Source organism: Colletotrichum tamarilloi (assembly GCF_030869305.1).
Source record: "Colletotrichum tamarilloi strain Tom-12 chromosome Unknown Scaffold_67.1, whole genome shotgun sequence".
Taxonomy (NCBI): domain Eukaryota; kingdom Fungi; phylum Ascomycota; class Sordariomycetes; order Glomerellales; family Glomerellaceae; genus Colletotrichum; species Colletotrichum tamarilloi.
The window spans coordinates 20,234-35,176 of NW_026849449.1; the positions used below are offsets into that span (position 1 = coordinate 20,234).

Consider the following 14,943-nt stretch of genomic DNA (forward strand, 5'->3'; position numbering starts at 1 on the left):
AATCTCGATACCAAGGTTATGACTCGGAACCTTATTTCCAACTACATATGAGAGCTGTTATTCGCACTTTCTTCTGGGCTACTTGGCTATACACCATAGAATAACAAGACGATATCTCTCAACCACAACCAATTCCACTCGATTAAGACTGCTGGGTATCAACTCTATTTCTGTCTCAACTATTCAACGCAAAAATGCCCTCTCTGACCCGTATTGCTCACATTGGCGTAAGTCCTGTAAGATCCAAATGTTTAATCAGCTGCTCACAGATACTAGGCTGCTGGCTCCCTAGGCACGGCTGTTCTCAAAGAGCTCGTCGACGCCGGTCTCGAGGTTACTGTGCTCTCCCGCACCACAGGAAAGCTCCCCACGGAACTCTCATCGAAAGTCAAAGAAGTCGCCGTCGACTTCTCATCAAAGACCGCCATTGCGGACGCGCTCAAGGGCCAAGAAGCCGTCGTCAGCACCATTGGATCAGCTGGACTCTCTCTCCAGGAGACGGTGATCGAGGGCGCCATCGACGCGGGCGTCACTCGCTTCATTCCTTCAGAGTTCGGCAGTGACCTGCAGAACCCCCTCGCTCGTACACTACCGGTATTCGCCGACAAGGTCAAGATCGAGGACCTCCTCGAGAAGCGAGCGTCAGAGACGGGCCTGTCGTACACGTTCATCTATAACAACCTCTTCCTCGACTGGGGTCTGAATGTCGGCTTCATTGCCGACGTGGCTGGCAAGAAGGCCACCATCTACAACGGAGGCTCATTTCCCATTAGTGTGACGAGGCTTTCGACTGTCGGAAAGGCTGTTGTTGGCGTACTGAGAAACCCCGATGCGACGAAGAACCAGACGGTTCGCATTCACGACGGAAAGCTGACAAAGCGCGAGATTGTGGAGGCCGCGCAGGGAGTGACGGGCGCCGATGGCTGGGCAATTTCAGAGGAGAATACGGCAGACGTGCAGGCTAAGTCAGACAAGGCTCTCTCTGAGGGTATCTTTGACGAGTGGGTATGGCTGGGATACATTATTCGCGCCTCGCAGACTGAGGAGGCGAAGCCCGGCTACGAAAGCGTGCAGAACGACCTATTGGGTCTGAAGGAGCACTCGACTGAGGAGGTGAAGGCTTTGGTCCAGGAGATTGCAAAGTCTATTGTATCTGCTTGATCATCTAGCTACGATTTGTTTTATGATTTCTTCTCCACCTAGTCAAGGATATCTAGCTTGAGAAGCTAGAGGCACTCTTCTTTGTGATGATAATAATCTAGCTATCTTCTTGAGAAAGGATAATAGAGGGATGTCACTGGGAGGGGCGCATACGGTGACTTTCGGGATTTGGCTAAATCAGATAGAAGTATACATTCAGCTCATAAATAGGATTTCTTTCAATGTCTTCATCTTGAGTCTCCCGTCATGGTCTAGATCAGTATGACTGAGCGCGCTTGTGGATAACTGACCTCCAAAACTGATGACGATCATGCCTCTCCAAAAGAATCATTTATGTTCGAGGAAATGCTCCCATTTATTCAGTAATCCGCTTGACAGGGGGTGTGTGATATTCTCGACTAGTATTAACAATGTCTTCGTTGTTGGTTAACTTCATGTTCTTATCTGAAGCTCCAAGACAGAGAGTAAGAATAGACGCACCATAATCCAGGTTGTTTACAGAAGCAGACCTGTTCTAGACTCAGATGCCCCATCCTGTCCGCGACATTTTGCGAGCCTCATTCATTCCTGACTGTGATGCAAGTCAATGTCGCTCAGCCGCGCATCGACGGCGCCAATGTAGGTCGCCAGATCACTATCAGGCGGCATGTGGCGACTCTTCACTGCAACTTTAGCTCCCCCGAGGGCTTCTCCTTCATCCGATGTCCCTTATTAGGACACTCCCAATCTCCCGCCACCATGGCGGCAAATTGAGGCCAAATTACTCGTGCTTCACTGCAATTTTTTGACCCCCAAAAAGGGGATCACAGCGGTTGAGGAGCTTTACATAGAGGGCCTAGCAGCATTGGCAACACTAGTGGTGCCGTATGTCCCACTGCCAATGTTGAAGTTCATTGCACCTTTACCCCGCCCCAGGTCGCACTTCAGAAACTGCAAAGCTGAGAAGGTGGACCTGACACAGCCAGCTGCACAGAGACCAAGCTAATTGTCTCAGCGACATGTTCATTTATGAAGCACTAATTTTCAGAAGAGTCCAGGGTACTCATGGGTTAACTAGGTCGGGTCGTCGGACTTTCGAGTCAAGTCTCAATGCCCACTTGTTATCAAGACACTCTTGCTACGAACGACTCATGGTGTTACTAGCTTCAGAAGTTTTCTCAAAGTCAATTTCAAGCTTTGTATGCAATCAAGTAAGTAGTCCATCCTTTTCATGGTGCTGCGGCTGTTCCCACACGTCGCAGTCCCTTACGCGGCTTGGACAATGCACTTTCGACTCATGGACGTTTTTTTGCACTACCAATTTGCACTTCAAGCCCCTACGGATGAACGGCAACTCAATTCCTTCCGATGAAATTGCTTTGACTTCTGACCAAGGCGGCAAAAGCCGAGTAGGGTGAATTATGGTATGTTCGGCCCACCAGAGACTTTTCACGTGGTCCCTGATCCTTGAAACTGCAGTGCTTAGTATAACACTCACGTCAAGAGAGAATGAACGAACACGAGCATTTAGTCCCTTGGGTTTTGCATCAATGACATCGAATAACACAGTTCAAACCATATTGGAGACCAATTTTCTGATGCTTGTAAACCAACCGGGGAAGGGTGGTCAACTCTGGCCGGAACGCTCGTATTAGTGTCCCTCGAATGCTGAGATCCGTACGCGAACATGAGCATCTGCAACGGTAGTCAAAAGCTTATCACCATTATCCTGGAACCATCGTGGCTCTGCTCTCTGGGGCTCTTCTCATCGGAGGTCTAACACCGGATAGCGTGATGAACGTGCACAATTTAGTTGCTTCTCAGGAACGTGGTAGGCAGATAAAAAATTGTCATCTCTTGTGCATTGCCTTGAACCTTAAATAAGCACGCTCTTCCGACTTTCCGGGAATCAAGCTTTCAGAAGACTTTTAGTATGTCGTCGAGTCAATTTCTTAGCTGGCAAACCCTTGCAGTTTGACTCGAGTCTGGATCTATCATCCGAGCTTCCCAAGCGGCCTGGGATGAGATGACGATTCCAAATGATGAACGCCGTCGGGCTTACGAGCGAAAGGGCAACGATGCATCTCGGGATTTGAATAAAACGAGTGTATATAAAAGTCTCATCTGACTGAACCTTCTCACGATGGAAGGTGATACTCGCTTCTTAAGTCCATCTCTCAAGTTAACCTCTCAAGTCCATCTCTCGAGTCCATTCCATAAGTCATTCCCTCAAGTCTATCTTTGAAGCCAACCTTTTGCGAATTGAAATTATAACATTCCTTCAACAATGAAGTGCACCTACATCCTCCCGCTCATCGCCGCCACCCTAGTCGCCTCTTCAGTCCTACCAAGCAGAGACCTGAGTACGTAAATCTAGACTTTTCCTCACCTGTACCCACAAACTCACCAGCTTCTTCAGCCGAAAGACAATTAAAAAAGTGCAAAACCTTCCAAATCTTCAGAGACCCGGACGCCATCACCGGAGGCAGCCCCAATTTCGTAGGCACACCGCAATGCTGCTGCCAAAACGAGCAGTGCCACGTCATTGACCGGGTCAACGGCATCAACACCTCGGCGAACTTGAACGATTTCCTCGCGGGCACTTTCACTATAGAGGATGCTCGTGGTCAGGATAAGGGGACACCTGGATCGAATGATATCCGGGGGGCTACGTATACTGTTGGAGCGCAGGGTGGCTGTAGCAAGTGAGACGGGATGCGATGGCTGTGGAGAAGTTCACGGCGTGGGGTTTATTTAGAACACCGATGACGAGATGAGAGTTGAAGAGAGCCTCTTGAGCGAATGAGTATGAGGATAGATCCGTAGGGTCACATGCCAAGGTCACTAAACCAGATCTGGTGTCAGGACAGTTCCTGCCGCATTCACTGCATTTTTGGCCGCTCCAGAAGGTCTCGCTACCATCCAACAGATCAACCTGATAGGAGTCTTCAAGCTACAAAGGGCCATCTAGGGTTGCAACTTGATAGCCTCTTAAGAGCATCTTAATTCTGCCTTAACAAGACCTCGCCTTCTCACAAGAGGACATGTGCATATGCAGGCATCACCTTACTAAGTCCACCATACCTTATGAAGAAACCTTCCCGAGGGAGGTGAAATGCTCTCGAAAAGATAACAAGCTTCGCATGGGTGGTTGAGCGTTGAATTCGAGTCAACTTGGCCTTCGACGCCTAAGGTTATTATGTGACTTCGACACCCTCTCGGTCTTCGAGAGATCTACTAAATGTCATCGTACTCCAGTTCTACCTGGTAGGCAGCCCTGATTCAACTGTGGCATAAAATATGCAACTAGGAAAGCAGGCTGGCCTTGGGCAGCTGGTAGTGCTGGCCGCATGGGAAGTTGTCAACGTTGGCGTACGGACGGTGTTCCAATTAACGAATGTCCATAATGATGGAATTCTCCACTTTTACCTACAGAAAACGAACCCCCAGCTGCTCAGTCAGTTGTACACGCTACCTGAGTACCTGACCTTCACGGCTGGCAAGTGATAAGCCCATCATCAAACCCGACGACGCATTATTGCATTTCTCCAAGCGCAAAGTCTCTACACTGCATTTCTAACTCACGCAGAGTGAGTACGGCGGGCCAGATTTTATTCTCCTTCCTCCAACTTTCACGGAGGTTGTAGATGAGGGCGGCCGCTTCATGTAGCATGTGCGAGCTGATGACAAAACAATCTTGCTCCGAAGCTTGCATCATTAGTCGCCTTCACTGCATTCTTGACACCTCCACAGGCTATCCTACGCGCATGCATCATCCGTCTCTTGGCACAGGTCGCATGTAGGGAAGAACGGACTCGTTCGTTCAAAAAGTCTTGATTCTAGGTATCTATTAAGAGTAACAATAAGGAGAATGGGGAGAGTACTGTCTCTACAGTATCCCGAATGCAGGATATCAACAAATTACACATGACATAGATAATTCACCAGTCCTCCAGAAGGTGTGGACAAATGCCATACAGATGTATAAGCTGTAATGACAAAGACTCTCAAAACACGTCCTCCAGGTTTGCACCCGAGCTCGCCTCTCTAAACAGCTCGCTCGCTCGTACACACATGATCCCTCCCATTTTGTGTCGTTTTCTCTCATTTCCTTCTCGTCCTTGTCGTATAAAGAAAAACTTTTGATGCCAAGACGCCCTTACTCAGTCTTCTTCTTGCCAAATAGGCCACCCTTCTTCGGTACTCTCGCCAACCAGTACAAGCCCAGGGCGGCAAAGATGTTGAAGATGATGTAGACCCAGGCAATGCCAAAGTTCCTCCAGCGGTCGTTGTAGTCGCTCTTGACGCTCGCCAGGAAGACGTTGGTGTCCTGGATGGTGCAGAACTGGCAGTCGGTGGTGGCGTTGGGCTCGCGAAGGTATCCGCCAGCAGCCGCGATGTAGTTCTCGAGGAAGGCTCCACAGCTTTGTCCTGAGGGAGGATCAAAGTGGAGGAACTCGTTGGCAGCACAGACAACCTCTGTGTTGGCTACAGCCGTGGATAACATGCCTGAAACAATGTACGTGAATGGCGATACACGATACATGAAGATCCAGAAGCGAGGGATGGAGTCGGGATTGGCGAGCACACCGCAGAAGATGAGACAAAGCATAAAGAGCAAGTTGGCAATGTTGCCACCAGCCTCAGCGGTCTCGAATCCAGCGATAATGAAGTCGGTAAAAGTCGATGTGAACAGCAGGAAGACGAGCAGGTACAAGAACATCAGCGCACCGCGCTCAGTAACCTGATCGGCGGGAATGGCGTTCTGGTAAAGGCCGACAGGGTAGTACCAACAGAAGTACATGATGGCAGCCATGAGGGTGTTCCAGGGAAGTTCGACGATGATCTGGCTGAGCATGAAAACCTTCCACCCATAGACCTTGGATGGTCGCTCTCGCACTTCGTACAAGGAACGTTGAATGACAAAGTGAGGCATGGTCTGCTGGACGAGTTGGCCGAAGACGGTGAGCAAATTGAAGATGGCAAACATCTGGTTCTGGAGACCCTGCTGGGTGTTGGGAGCCTTGAAGAAAACGAAACCGATGAATGCAGCGACCAGGGTGCAAAGCGCAGCCTTGGCGTAGATGTACGAGGGGGTTCTCCAGTACTGTTGGAAGACACGGTGGGTAACCTCCTTGAGCTGGGCGAAGAAAGGGGCAGCAAATTCGCGATAGCTGCCCTTGTCGTGGGTGGCAGGGGTCTGAACACCGCGCTCGTCCTTGAGTCTCTGCAGTTCGGCCTGGACACCTTGGAATTCCTCAGACTTGCGCCAGGCCTGGTGCCAGTCGACGTCGGTGTGGGATCCGGGAGCAGCACCGATCACCTCCAACATCCACTCGGCCGGGTTGGCGTCATGAGGGCAAGTCATACCGCTCATACGCTCAAAGTAGGAAGTCATGACCTTGGAGTTCTCGCCAATGTCGCCGAAGTAGACAGTGCGGCCACCCTTGGCGAGGAAAAGAAGACGATCGAAACGTTGGAAAAGCATAGCAGAAGGCTGATGAATAGTGCATAGAATAGCCTGGCCACTCTTGGTCAACTTCTCCAAAAGGTCGAGAATAGCCCAGGAAGTCTGGGAGTCAAGACCAGAAGTAGGCTCATCAACGAAGAGCAACAAAGGAGGCTTCGCAACCAGCTCGACACCGATAGTCAGACGCTTACGTTGCTCAACGTTGAGACCTTCTCCAGGAACACCGACCACGGCGTCGGCGTACTCTTCCATATCCAAAAGCTTAATCACCTCCTCAACGTAGTCGAGCTTCTCTTGTCTCGGGACGTGTTCGGGCTGACGAAGGAGGGCAGAGAAGTTGAGAGCCTCGCGGACAGTAGTCGTCTGCAGGTGCAAATCTTGCTGTTGGACGTAACCGGTCTTGCGCTGGAAAGAAGCATCGCGATGGTAACCATCAACCAGCATTTCACCAGTGATGACGCCCATAGAAGTACGGTCAGCCAAGCAGTCCAAAAGCGTGGTCTTACCAGCACCTGACACACCCATGAGGGCAGTCAAAGTACCAGGCTTCACCCAGCCATCGACGTGATCCAGAATGCGTCTCGTCTCGTTCTTGATTTGGACCTCGTAGCAGACGTCGTTCCAGTGGAAGGTGGACTTTTGTTCCTCAATGAGACCGTCGTTCTTTTCGTTGATGCGGGCACGGTCAGCGGTGGTAACGGGTCCGACGCGGATGTCCTCGGGGTCATCAGTGTGCTTCTCGTTGAGGGCAGCGGGCTTGTGTCCACGACGGAACACAAGGACTTCTCCCTTGGACTTCTTCTCCGAGACCAACTCTGCCGTAACCATGTAGGTCATCAGGAAGAAAAGCATGAAGGCGATGAGGATGCCAAAGTTACGCCAGCGGTTGGCATACGAGTAGCGGAATCCAGAACCAACGTAGTCGTCGCCGCTCACGTAGTCGAGACCAGCAACGGAACCGACGGCACTGCACACACGCTGGGCGGACGGGAGATTAGCGTAGCCGGGAACAGCAGAGCTGGGAACGAATTGGCTTTCAGAGCAGGCGAAGTTGCGACCGTGGAATTCGTTGACGATGAGGGACTCGAAAGAGTATGCCAGAGGATCGAGGTAGTTGAGCCATCGGCACCAATCCAACATGTAGTCGATGGGAATGACGAAGCCAGTGAAGATAACGAGATCGAGGATAAGAATGGCGGCAGGTACCATGGCTTGCGACAAGGTTCGAGATGACGAAGCAATGGTTCGGAAAATCATTGACATGGTCAAGACCGTGAAGAAGGACATCAGAAGGAAGAAGAAGAATGCTCCGGGTTCGCGTCGCAAATTCGTCATGAAGTATAGGACCAGGTTGAAGACGATTGTGTTCATAACCTTGTACGGCATGTCGCACAGCATGGACGCAACGGCTTCGGCGGACGGGTGATAAAGGGCGTAACGGGAGTGCTTCTCGACAATCGGTCGTTGAGCGTAGAGGGTCAGAATCTAGTTTCAGGTTAGCTATTGAACAACTCTTCAACGCCATACAGTTCTTAAAACTAACCTCGAGGGCACTGGAGAAGGCGTTCATGAGCAGGGCGAAGAAGAGGAGGGCACCACGCTGGAAGAAACTCTGGGTGTCCTGCTGCAAGTTGTAGAAGACACTTCCAATAATGAGACCCATGACGACGTTTCCGATGAGAGAACCGACAGTGATGCTGGGATCACCGATCAGACGTCTCCATCCACGCCAGAGGCAAAGCTTGATCTGCTGGGCATAAGACAAAGTGAAGGGAGACTTGGCACGCTGACCCTTGGCCTGCTGGGCCTTCTTCGAGGCACGGAAAGCCTCGGCATCGGGGCCGTTGAGAGGGTGTGTCTGCTTGTACTCTTCAATCTCAGCTTGCAGGGCGGTGTAGTTGGCGCTGTTCTTCCAGGCGGTAGCAAACTCGTCAGGGGTACGGGGCGCCTTGTTCTCCCAGCCGGGGCGAACGTGACGCTCCTGAGGGCTCGTCATGGAAGTCAGGAAATCGGGGGTGGTGGCACGGGCAGGGCAATCGTATCCAAGGTCAATGAAGTATTGCCGGGCATCGGTGGCCTTGCCGAAGAAGATCTGGCGACCCTCATACAGGACCGCAACCTTGTCGAAGAGGTCGTAGGCACTCTGGGGAGCTTGATAGATGGACACGCAAGCTGTGCTGTCAAAAAGTTCGGTTTGCAGACGGAGGGTCTTGCAGAATTCGATTGCGTTGGCAGAATCCAGACCACGGGTACTGTTGTCCCAGCATTGCAGAGGAGCTCCAGAGAGGGCTGCCTCGGCGATGGTGACACGTTTGCGTTCACCACCCGAAACACCGCGGATATACTCGTTACCGACGCGAGTGTTCACGGTATGCGAGATACCGAACATGGCCATAACGACGTCTCTCAGGTGCTGGGCGAAGTCGTTGCTGCTAATACCCTCGGGAAGCTGGCGGGGTTGGCGAGCGCGGGCGGCGAATGTCAAAGTGTCACCAACAGACAGTTGAGGAAAGTGGACGTCCACCTCGGCCGTGTAGATGGCCTCACCACGGTGCTGGGTGTGCATCTCCTTGGAAGTCATTCCTGGACCCTGTTAGCACCTTACGATTTACACGATGTTACACCAGGTGGCGGTTGCAGTGTCTTGCGGCGAGGGAGTAAACTCGACGCCAGCCACGGTGAACCCCTGCAAGCCTGATCTCGGATTTTGACGCCACTTACCTTGGTAGTTGAAGTAGGAACTATCGTCAGTGTAGAGACCGTTAGTCTCACCCGCGATAGTCTTCAAGAAAGTCGAGCAACCAGAACCAGGAGGACCCAGGACAACCAACATCTCGCCCTTCCGAACAAGACCGTCAAAGTTACGAAGAATGTCGATTCTGGTCTTTCCACCTCCACCGGTAAGCTTACGCGCGAGACCAGCCACACTAAGCCAGATGTTTCCGACATCCTTTTGGTAGTCGGTGGCCTGGCCGAAGCCAAAGACGTTGAGATTTTGGAAAGCGACACCAGAGGTACGGAAGGAAGCGCCGTTCTGCTGGACGAGGTCGACCATGGCGCGGGCCCAAGCACGGCCATTGAAGTCGGGCGAGTTCGGGTTCAGAGGCGACGTCTCATCGGCGAAGAAGGGGTTCCCTCTCACGGTTCCGGTAGCCGAGGCGTGGGAGTACTTGCGGGCAAGCGACTGCACCAAGGAGTGGCGGCGCTCCATCTCGGAATCCTCATCTTCACCTTCGGCGGAGATTTTGTCGCTATCGAAAGGGGCCGAGGACTTCTTGGGGGCTTTGTCGCTTCCCGCTACCTCGGTAATTGATGTAGCGGCGGTATCGACGGTGTTCTGGTTGGCAGCAGCGATATCCTCCTCCTCGTGATGGTTGCTGCGGGCCGAGCTGATAGGAACGCCAGACGTCTGTGCCGTGCTGTCGTAATTGGGAATGGAAGCCATCCCGGCGAAAGCCATGTTGGCAGGTATTCGTAGGGGACGGACTCAACCGCGATCCCAAATTATCGAAAAGTTGCGCTTGTTAGTCGGTAATGCCGTTGGTTTTGCTGGGTGTACAAGCCACCACCCGCTCGACACAGATGTGAGGATCCTGCGTCTTGCTCTCTTCGCAGCGTCGATTCCACGACGGCGCGGTCACTTAATTATCTTCGGTATTAGGTACTAAGGGCCCAACCAGACAGATAGACTGGCAGAGGAGGTATTGATTAAAGGACCGACGCGAAAAAAAGGAAGTGAGGAGGAAAGGAGAGAAGACGTCGAAGGTGACGGAAGAGGAAGGGGTAAAAGAAGCACCTCAGATGAAGGTGGTGGTGGGAGGGCTACGAGAATTAAAGAAGAAGATCCCAGCAGTTCGGGGTGACCAGGATGAAAGACAAGTGAGGTACCTGACGGCGGACGAAGTACACACAGCGTCAAGGAGCACGCCCCGGTGGGAAAGATGGGACGGAATGGAGCTGGGCCGGGAGGGTAAGCATGGGGCAGGCAAATGAGTAGGTGCTTTCCAGTTTAGCCAGAAGAAGGATATTGAAAAATAACAAAACAAAGCAACTGGAATAAAATAAAACAAAAAATGCCCACCCACCACTACCTCAGGGAAGGTACCTAGGTAGGGACTTCCGCAAGGCAAAGGCCAGCCAACAACAGCAGAGTGAATACCCTCCGCAGAATGCACCGAAAAGTCTCCAGGTCCAATGGGGCCAAGGTCAGAAAATCGAAACGTCCTGAAAAGGATGTCCGCTGGCGTGCAGTATGTTCGCCAGTACGTACCTGCCCGGCAGGGATACGATTGCGGGACCTTCTTCCATTGCTTGGCTTGGCCCAGATGCCAGATGGATGGAAGGGAAAATGCGACGGGTGATGTACCTTCCCACGCGGCAACACAACAAAAGATACGAAGCTTGCAGCTCAAAGATACGAGGTACGTACCGCAGTACCGCCGTCCCTCTTTCTCACTCAGGTCTCTACTGCGTAGAGTTCTGTCCCGTAGCGAGGATGACGCGCTCGACGGGGCCCACAAAGTCTCCAGAACCCCTAGCTCCCTTCTCTAGCCCTCCGCTCCTTCTCTCTCTCTCACTCTGTTGAACTTTGAAATGCGCAGGTACACTTCGCAGTACCTACCAAAGTAAAGTTCCATGGAAGGCGTGGTGCTAATCCGCCAGGAAGAACCCACCACGTCCGCCGAATCGACGGTCGGCACCCTGTGACAGATGCATTTCAAGCAGGTGCGGATGAGGTGTTTTCTTGCGCAAATACTTCTAAGTTTGCGGACTTTGGCTAAACATCACTCCATCACTACTTCAGCCTCGACTTGGCAGATGACTCTGACCGTTTGAGCGCATTTGCCAGCGTCCAAACTCCGCCAACAGGGGCGTAAGCACCGTCGAAATTGGTCCGCTGCCACGTGTTATTCGGTCCAACACAGTCGGCGCTGAGAAGCACCAAGCTCGCCATTCTCTGTAGATATTCAGCGCCGGCTTTACATACACCACGAAACTTCTCACCATCACCGAGAGTCAGGGTCCAGCCTGTACGGCGCAGAGTTAATGACGAACTCTAGGCTCATAGACTCATAGCCGCCCCGTTCACCTGATGTGCGGGGGGTTTTCTTGAGCGGGACCAACAAACAACCATACCTTAACCATATTCGAGAAGCTTTTACCGCCACATACAGTCCGCAATATCTAGTATACAACGTCCGCAATGCTGACATTGAAAGTCGGACACAAGACCGCAAAGTCGGCCGTAAGACATTTCAAGTCCGATATTACAATGGTACACAGATTGATTTTTCGATCCACCCCAGACTAGCACCCATACAGATACAGGTATGACTGGAAACACAGGGTCTTGGTATACCGTCTCACCGGCCCAGACAAAAAAGGGACGGAGAAAGAAACGTCTGTATGTCTCTGTCATCCTGAGATCCAGCAATCAAGTCGCAGCAGGGGCCCGGAACAATGCCCTGCGAGACTGAATCCTTGGTCCCCATCGGCATCTTGTCAATTCCCGAGGCCATGATACCAATTGCCCGTTCCCGGCGCAAGCAATACCATTTGGGTAGCAGATCGAGAGATGGAGACGCCAGCCGCCAGGGAGTTTAGCCCTCCATTCGGAAGTGTAACACGCCATCTACGGGTTACCATTTCCCTGCATTTGCAGTTGCATACACCACGGACACAGCAGCTGCTGCAGGCTGCATTCAATCCTGGGGCACAATTGACATGTCATGTCGGATAACACCAACAACAGCAACCCAATGCCGGCAGCATAGTATGGCAGGCTGTGCAGGCTTGCCAATCTCACATCATCACGGATATCCATGGCGTAAATAGGGCAACGAACAACGAAGCAAAGGTGTCTCGCACTCTTGAAACTCCAACTGTCCGTCCAAGACTGCCCATCCTGTCACCCTGAACTCTATGAGTATCACAAGTATTTTGTAAGCATCAATCTGAGCTTGTTTCCCCTCCATTTCCCAGCATCATGACAGGCACAGCGTAATTGACTCGGGTTGCCCCTCGAAACGCCCTATCAGCCCGATAATCACCCAATGAGGCTGCTCAAAATGTACTGACAACAAGGTGAGCGAAGGTTCCATTGATTGAGGGTGTGAGTATCCACGACAGGTTGGATGGATGGCAGGAGAGACTGGCACAGCCCTGCTATCGGGTGTGATCAAGACTCCTTTTTCCACCTGGTTGAGGTACGTACATGGAATATTACCAAAGCAAACAACTTTCCAGTTCATTGACAGTCACAGTCAGCAATGCAGTCGTGAGCGAGTCTTCAGTCTTGGCCCTGTTCGATTTACGGATGTTCATACGAGCGGAGCACCTGCAAAAACGATGTCCATTGGGACCACTAAGAATCAAGGAGGGGACATCCCCTATTGGGCTCCTGCGGCTTTCGTACCTGTCCCTTCTCATTTGGTTCATTCGTGAATCGTGGTTGCCAATTGGACGAGCAGCTGCCTCCTCTCGCAGACGCAAAGTGCCTTCTTTCCAAGATTGCCAGAGTTCACAAGTTCCCGCTCCCTCGGGCGGCCCCACTCATAGAGTACGTACCCCCGCGATGGCCCATTGAAGAAGCAGCAAGACCCGCTCAGCGTCCAATTGGAAATTTGACATGGAGCTAGAAGGGCGCCACTCATCGATACGTACCGCTCGCTTGACCACAAAAAAGGGGTGGTCGCCAACGAGCCGCAAGCGAGGCAGCCACAGAAGCGTGGTGCTTGCCTGTCTCGGGTTCTTCGAGCACCCCGACAACCCGCAGGCGGCAGGTCCGCAGGTGAGCCTAGCGATGTGAGGTGGCTCCTGCTTTCTCCCGACTGAACCCACACGGTACGCCTGCGCCTGCCGGGACTCGCCATCCGTCACCGGCCACCGAAAACGCTTGACGTCCACGACAAGTCCGCACCTACAGACATTCTTGACGTGAGAAATTCGTCTCACCAACTAATTCATTATCGATAATCCAATCTTACACGCACCTGGTGATTACTATGCTACCAATTACCCTGGAGCTTGAAGTTCGCAGTAAGCCTTTTGTGCCTGAGACCTATCCATCGACATGTTCCGGTATGATGGCACGCTCAGAAACCAATGCTTTGAACACGTCTAACCCTATGGACACAGCAGAAAGACAAACAAGCAGTTCGAACTCAGGGTAGTAAATATCCTCGCGCACTCTTCGGAAAAGATGCGCCTTGGCCCGATCCTGGCCACGTCGCAGCCCGTTCCAACTGGGCGATCAGCACAGCCGATATACGACGATTTACGGCAAACGCACCCACCCCTGGGCCCTGGCCCGCCGCCCAACCGAAAACCTGTCCGCCAGATCTGCGTCTCTCAGATTCCCACATGCCTCGCCCACCGGCTCAGGGCCCAAGGGTCAGTGGGCGCTTCAACATCACAGACTTCGAACAAGAAATGCAGTACTTTCTAGCCTTCAGCGCAACACAGACTACTCCACAAAGTAGACCCGTCCAGATTAGATTAATCAGCTTCGTCCGAGATCTGTCTCCCGGTTCCGACTGGAGTCATCCACTCCGACCGTCATGGTCTACCGGGCGGGCTGCACCAGTACTCCGAGATCCACGGCACATTCTTCCCCTTGTAGTCTTCGCCGGGTCACGCAATCCACATGGCATGACGGCAGCGAGCAACGCCAGACTAGGTATTAACAGCAGCCGCCGCGAGACAACGTCTTAGCGAAGTCTCACTACTGAAAGAGTAAACAATAGACTTCAGACTTTGAGTTGTCCCTCTGAGCTCAGAGCCTGTCGTCCGTCTGCTGACTCGTCCCTACTCCCAACACCGCGACCATCTAATTTTCGTCCTAAGCGACGTTTGACTACCTACCACGTCAAGGCTAAAGTAGTCACAAGCCAGGACCTTCGTTCACAAGAGCCTCCCGCCCTTACACCAGACGAGCGGAATAGGAAGTCAGGGAGTGGTCTAGTGTAGAAAGCTCTCTAGGAACAGCCCCTACCTTGAGACTTCAGCCGTTACCAACATCCCACCATCGGGGACGAACACCGAGTCCGATCCCGCCACTTGCTCTGCATCGTCCATGTCGTCACGGGCGTCTCTTCCCGAGGAATTTCATGGCGGCTCCGTGGTCTCGGGATACCACCACCCGTCGTGACTTTGGCCGATTTAGATACTGTGATAGATGTCGGCGGCTGAGATCGACATTGGTAGTGTTGGATCACGATGGGCCGAGGTTTCTGATTCCCCGATGCGTGTGGTGACGCTTGAACAAAAAGATACCTACACGCGATCACGGCCCAATACCGATACCCCGGATCCGTCGCTACTGTCCGGCATGT

At 52.3% G+C, this 14,943-nt stretch overlaps 4 protein-coding genes across 4 annotated transcripts; 3 read left to right on the top strand and 1 right to left on the bottom strand.

The window, feature by feature from the left end:
• Positions 1-194: 194 nt before the first annotated feature.
• On the top strand, positions 195-1,161 carry CTAM01_11754 (uncharacterized protein; the record flags this gene model as incomplete). Its single annotated transcript, XM_060527763.1, has 2 exons — positions 195-227; positions 277-1,161. The coding sequence occupies 2 exons, from the start codon at positions 195-197 to the stop codon at positions 1,159-1,161; spliced, it is 918 nt and encodes a 305-aa protein (XP_060377546.1).
• Positions 1,162-3,427: 2,266 nt separating this feature from the next.
• Positions 3,428-3,849, top strand: CTAM01_11755 (uncharacterized protein; the record flags this gene model as incomplete). The annotated part of the gene is made up of 2 exons (XM_060527764.1): positions 3,428-3,503; positions 3,560-3,849. The coding sequence occupies 2 exons, from the start codon at positions 3,428-3,430 to the stop codon at positions 3,847-3,849; spliced, it is 366 nt and encodes a 121-aa protein (XP_060377547.1).
• A 1,450-nt stretch (positions 3,850-5,299) lies between these two features.
• Positions 5,300-10,070, bottom strand: CTAM01_11756 (ABC-2 type transporter; the record flags this gene model as incomplete). The annotated part of the gene is made up of 3 exons (XM_060527765.1): positions 5,300-8,095; positions 8,154-9,193; positions 9,332-10,070. 3 exons carry the CDS (start codon positions 10,068-10,070, stop codon positions 5,300-5,302), a joined length of 4,575 nt encoding a protein of 1,524 aa, XP_060377548.1.
• Positions 10,071-13,238: 3,168 nt separating this feature from the next.
• CTAM01_11757 (uncharacterized protein) lies at positions 13,239-14,231 on the top strand (the record flags this gene model as incomplete). Its single annotated transcript, XM_060527766.1, has 4 exons — positions 13,239-13,400; positions 13,536-13,546; positions 13,751-14,046; positions 14,116-14,231. The coding sequence occupies 4 exons, from the start codon at positions 13,239-13,241 to the stop codon at positions 14,229-14,231; spliced, it is 585 nt and encodes a 194-aa protein (XP_060377549.1).
• Positions 14,232-14,943: the final 712 nt, after the last annotated feature.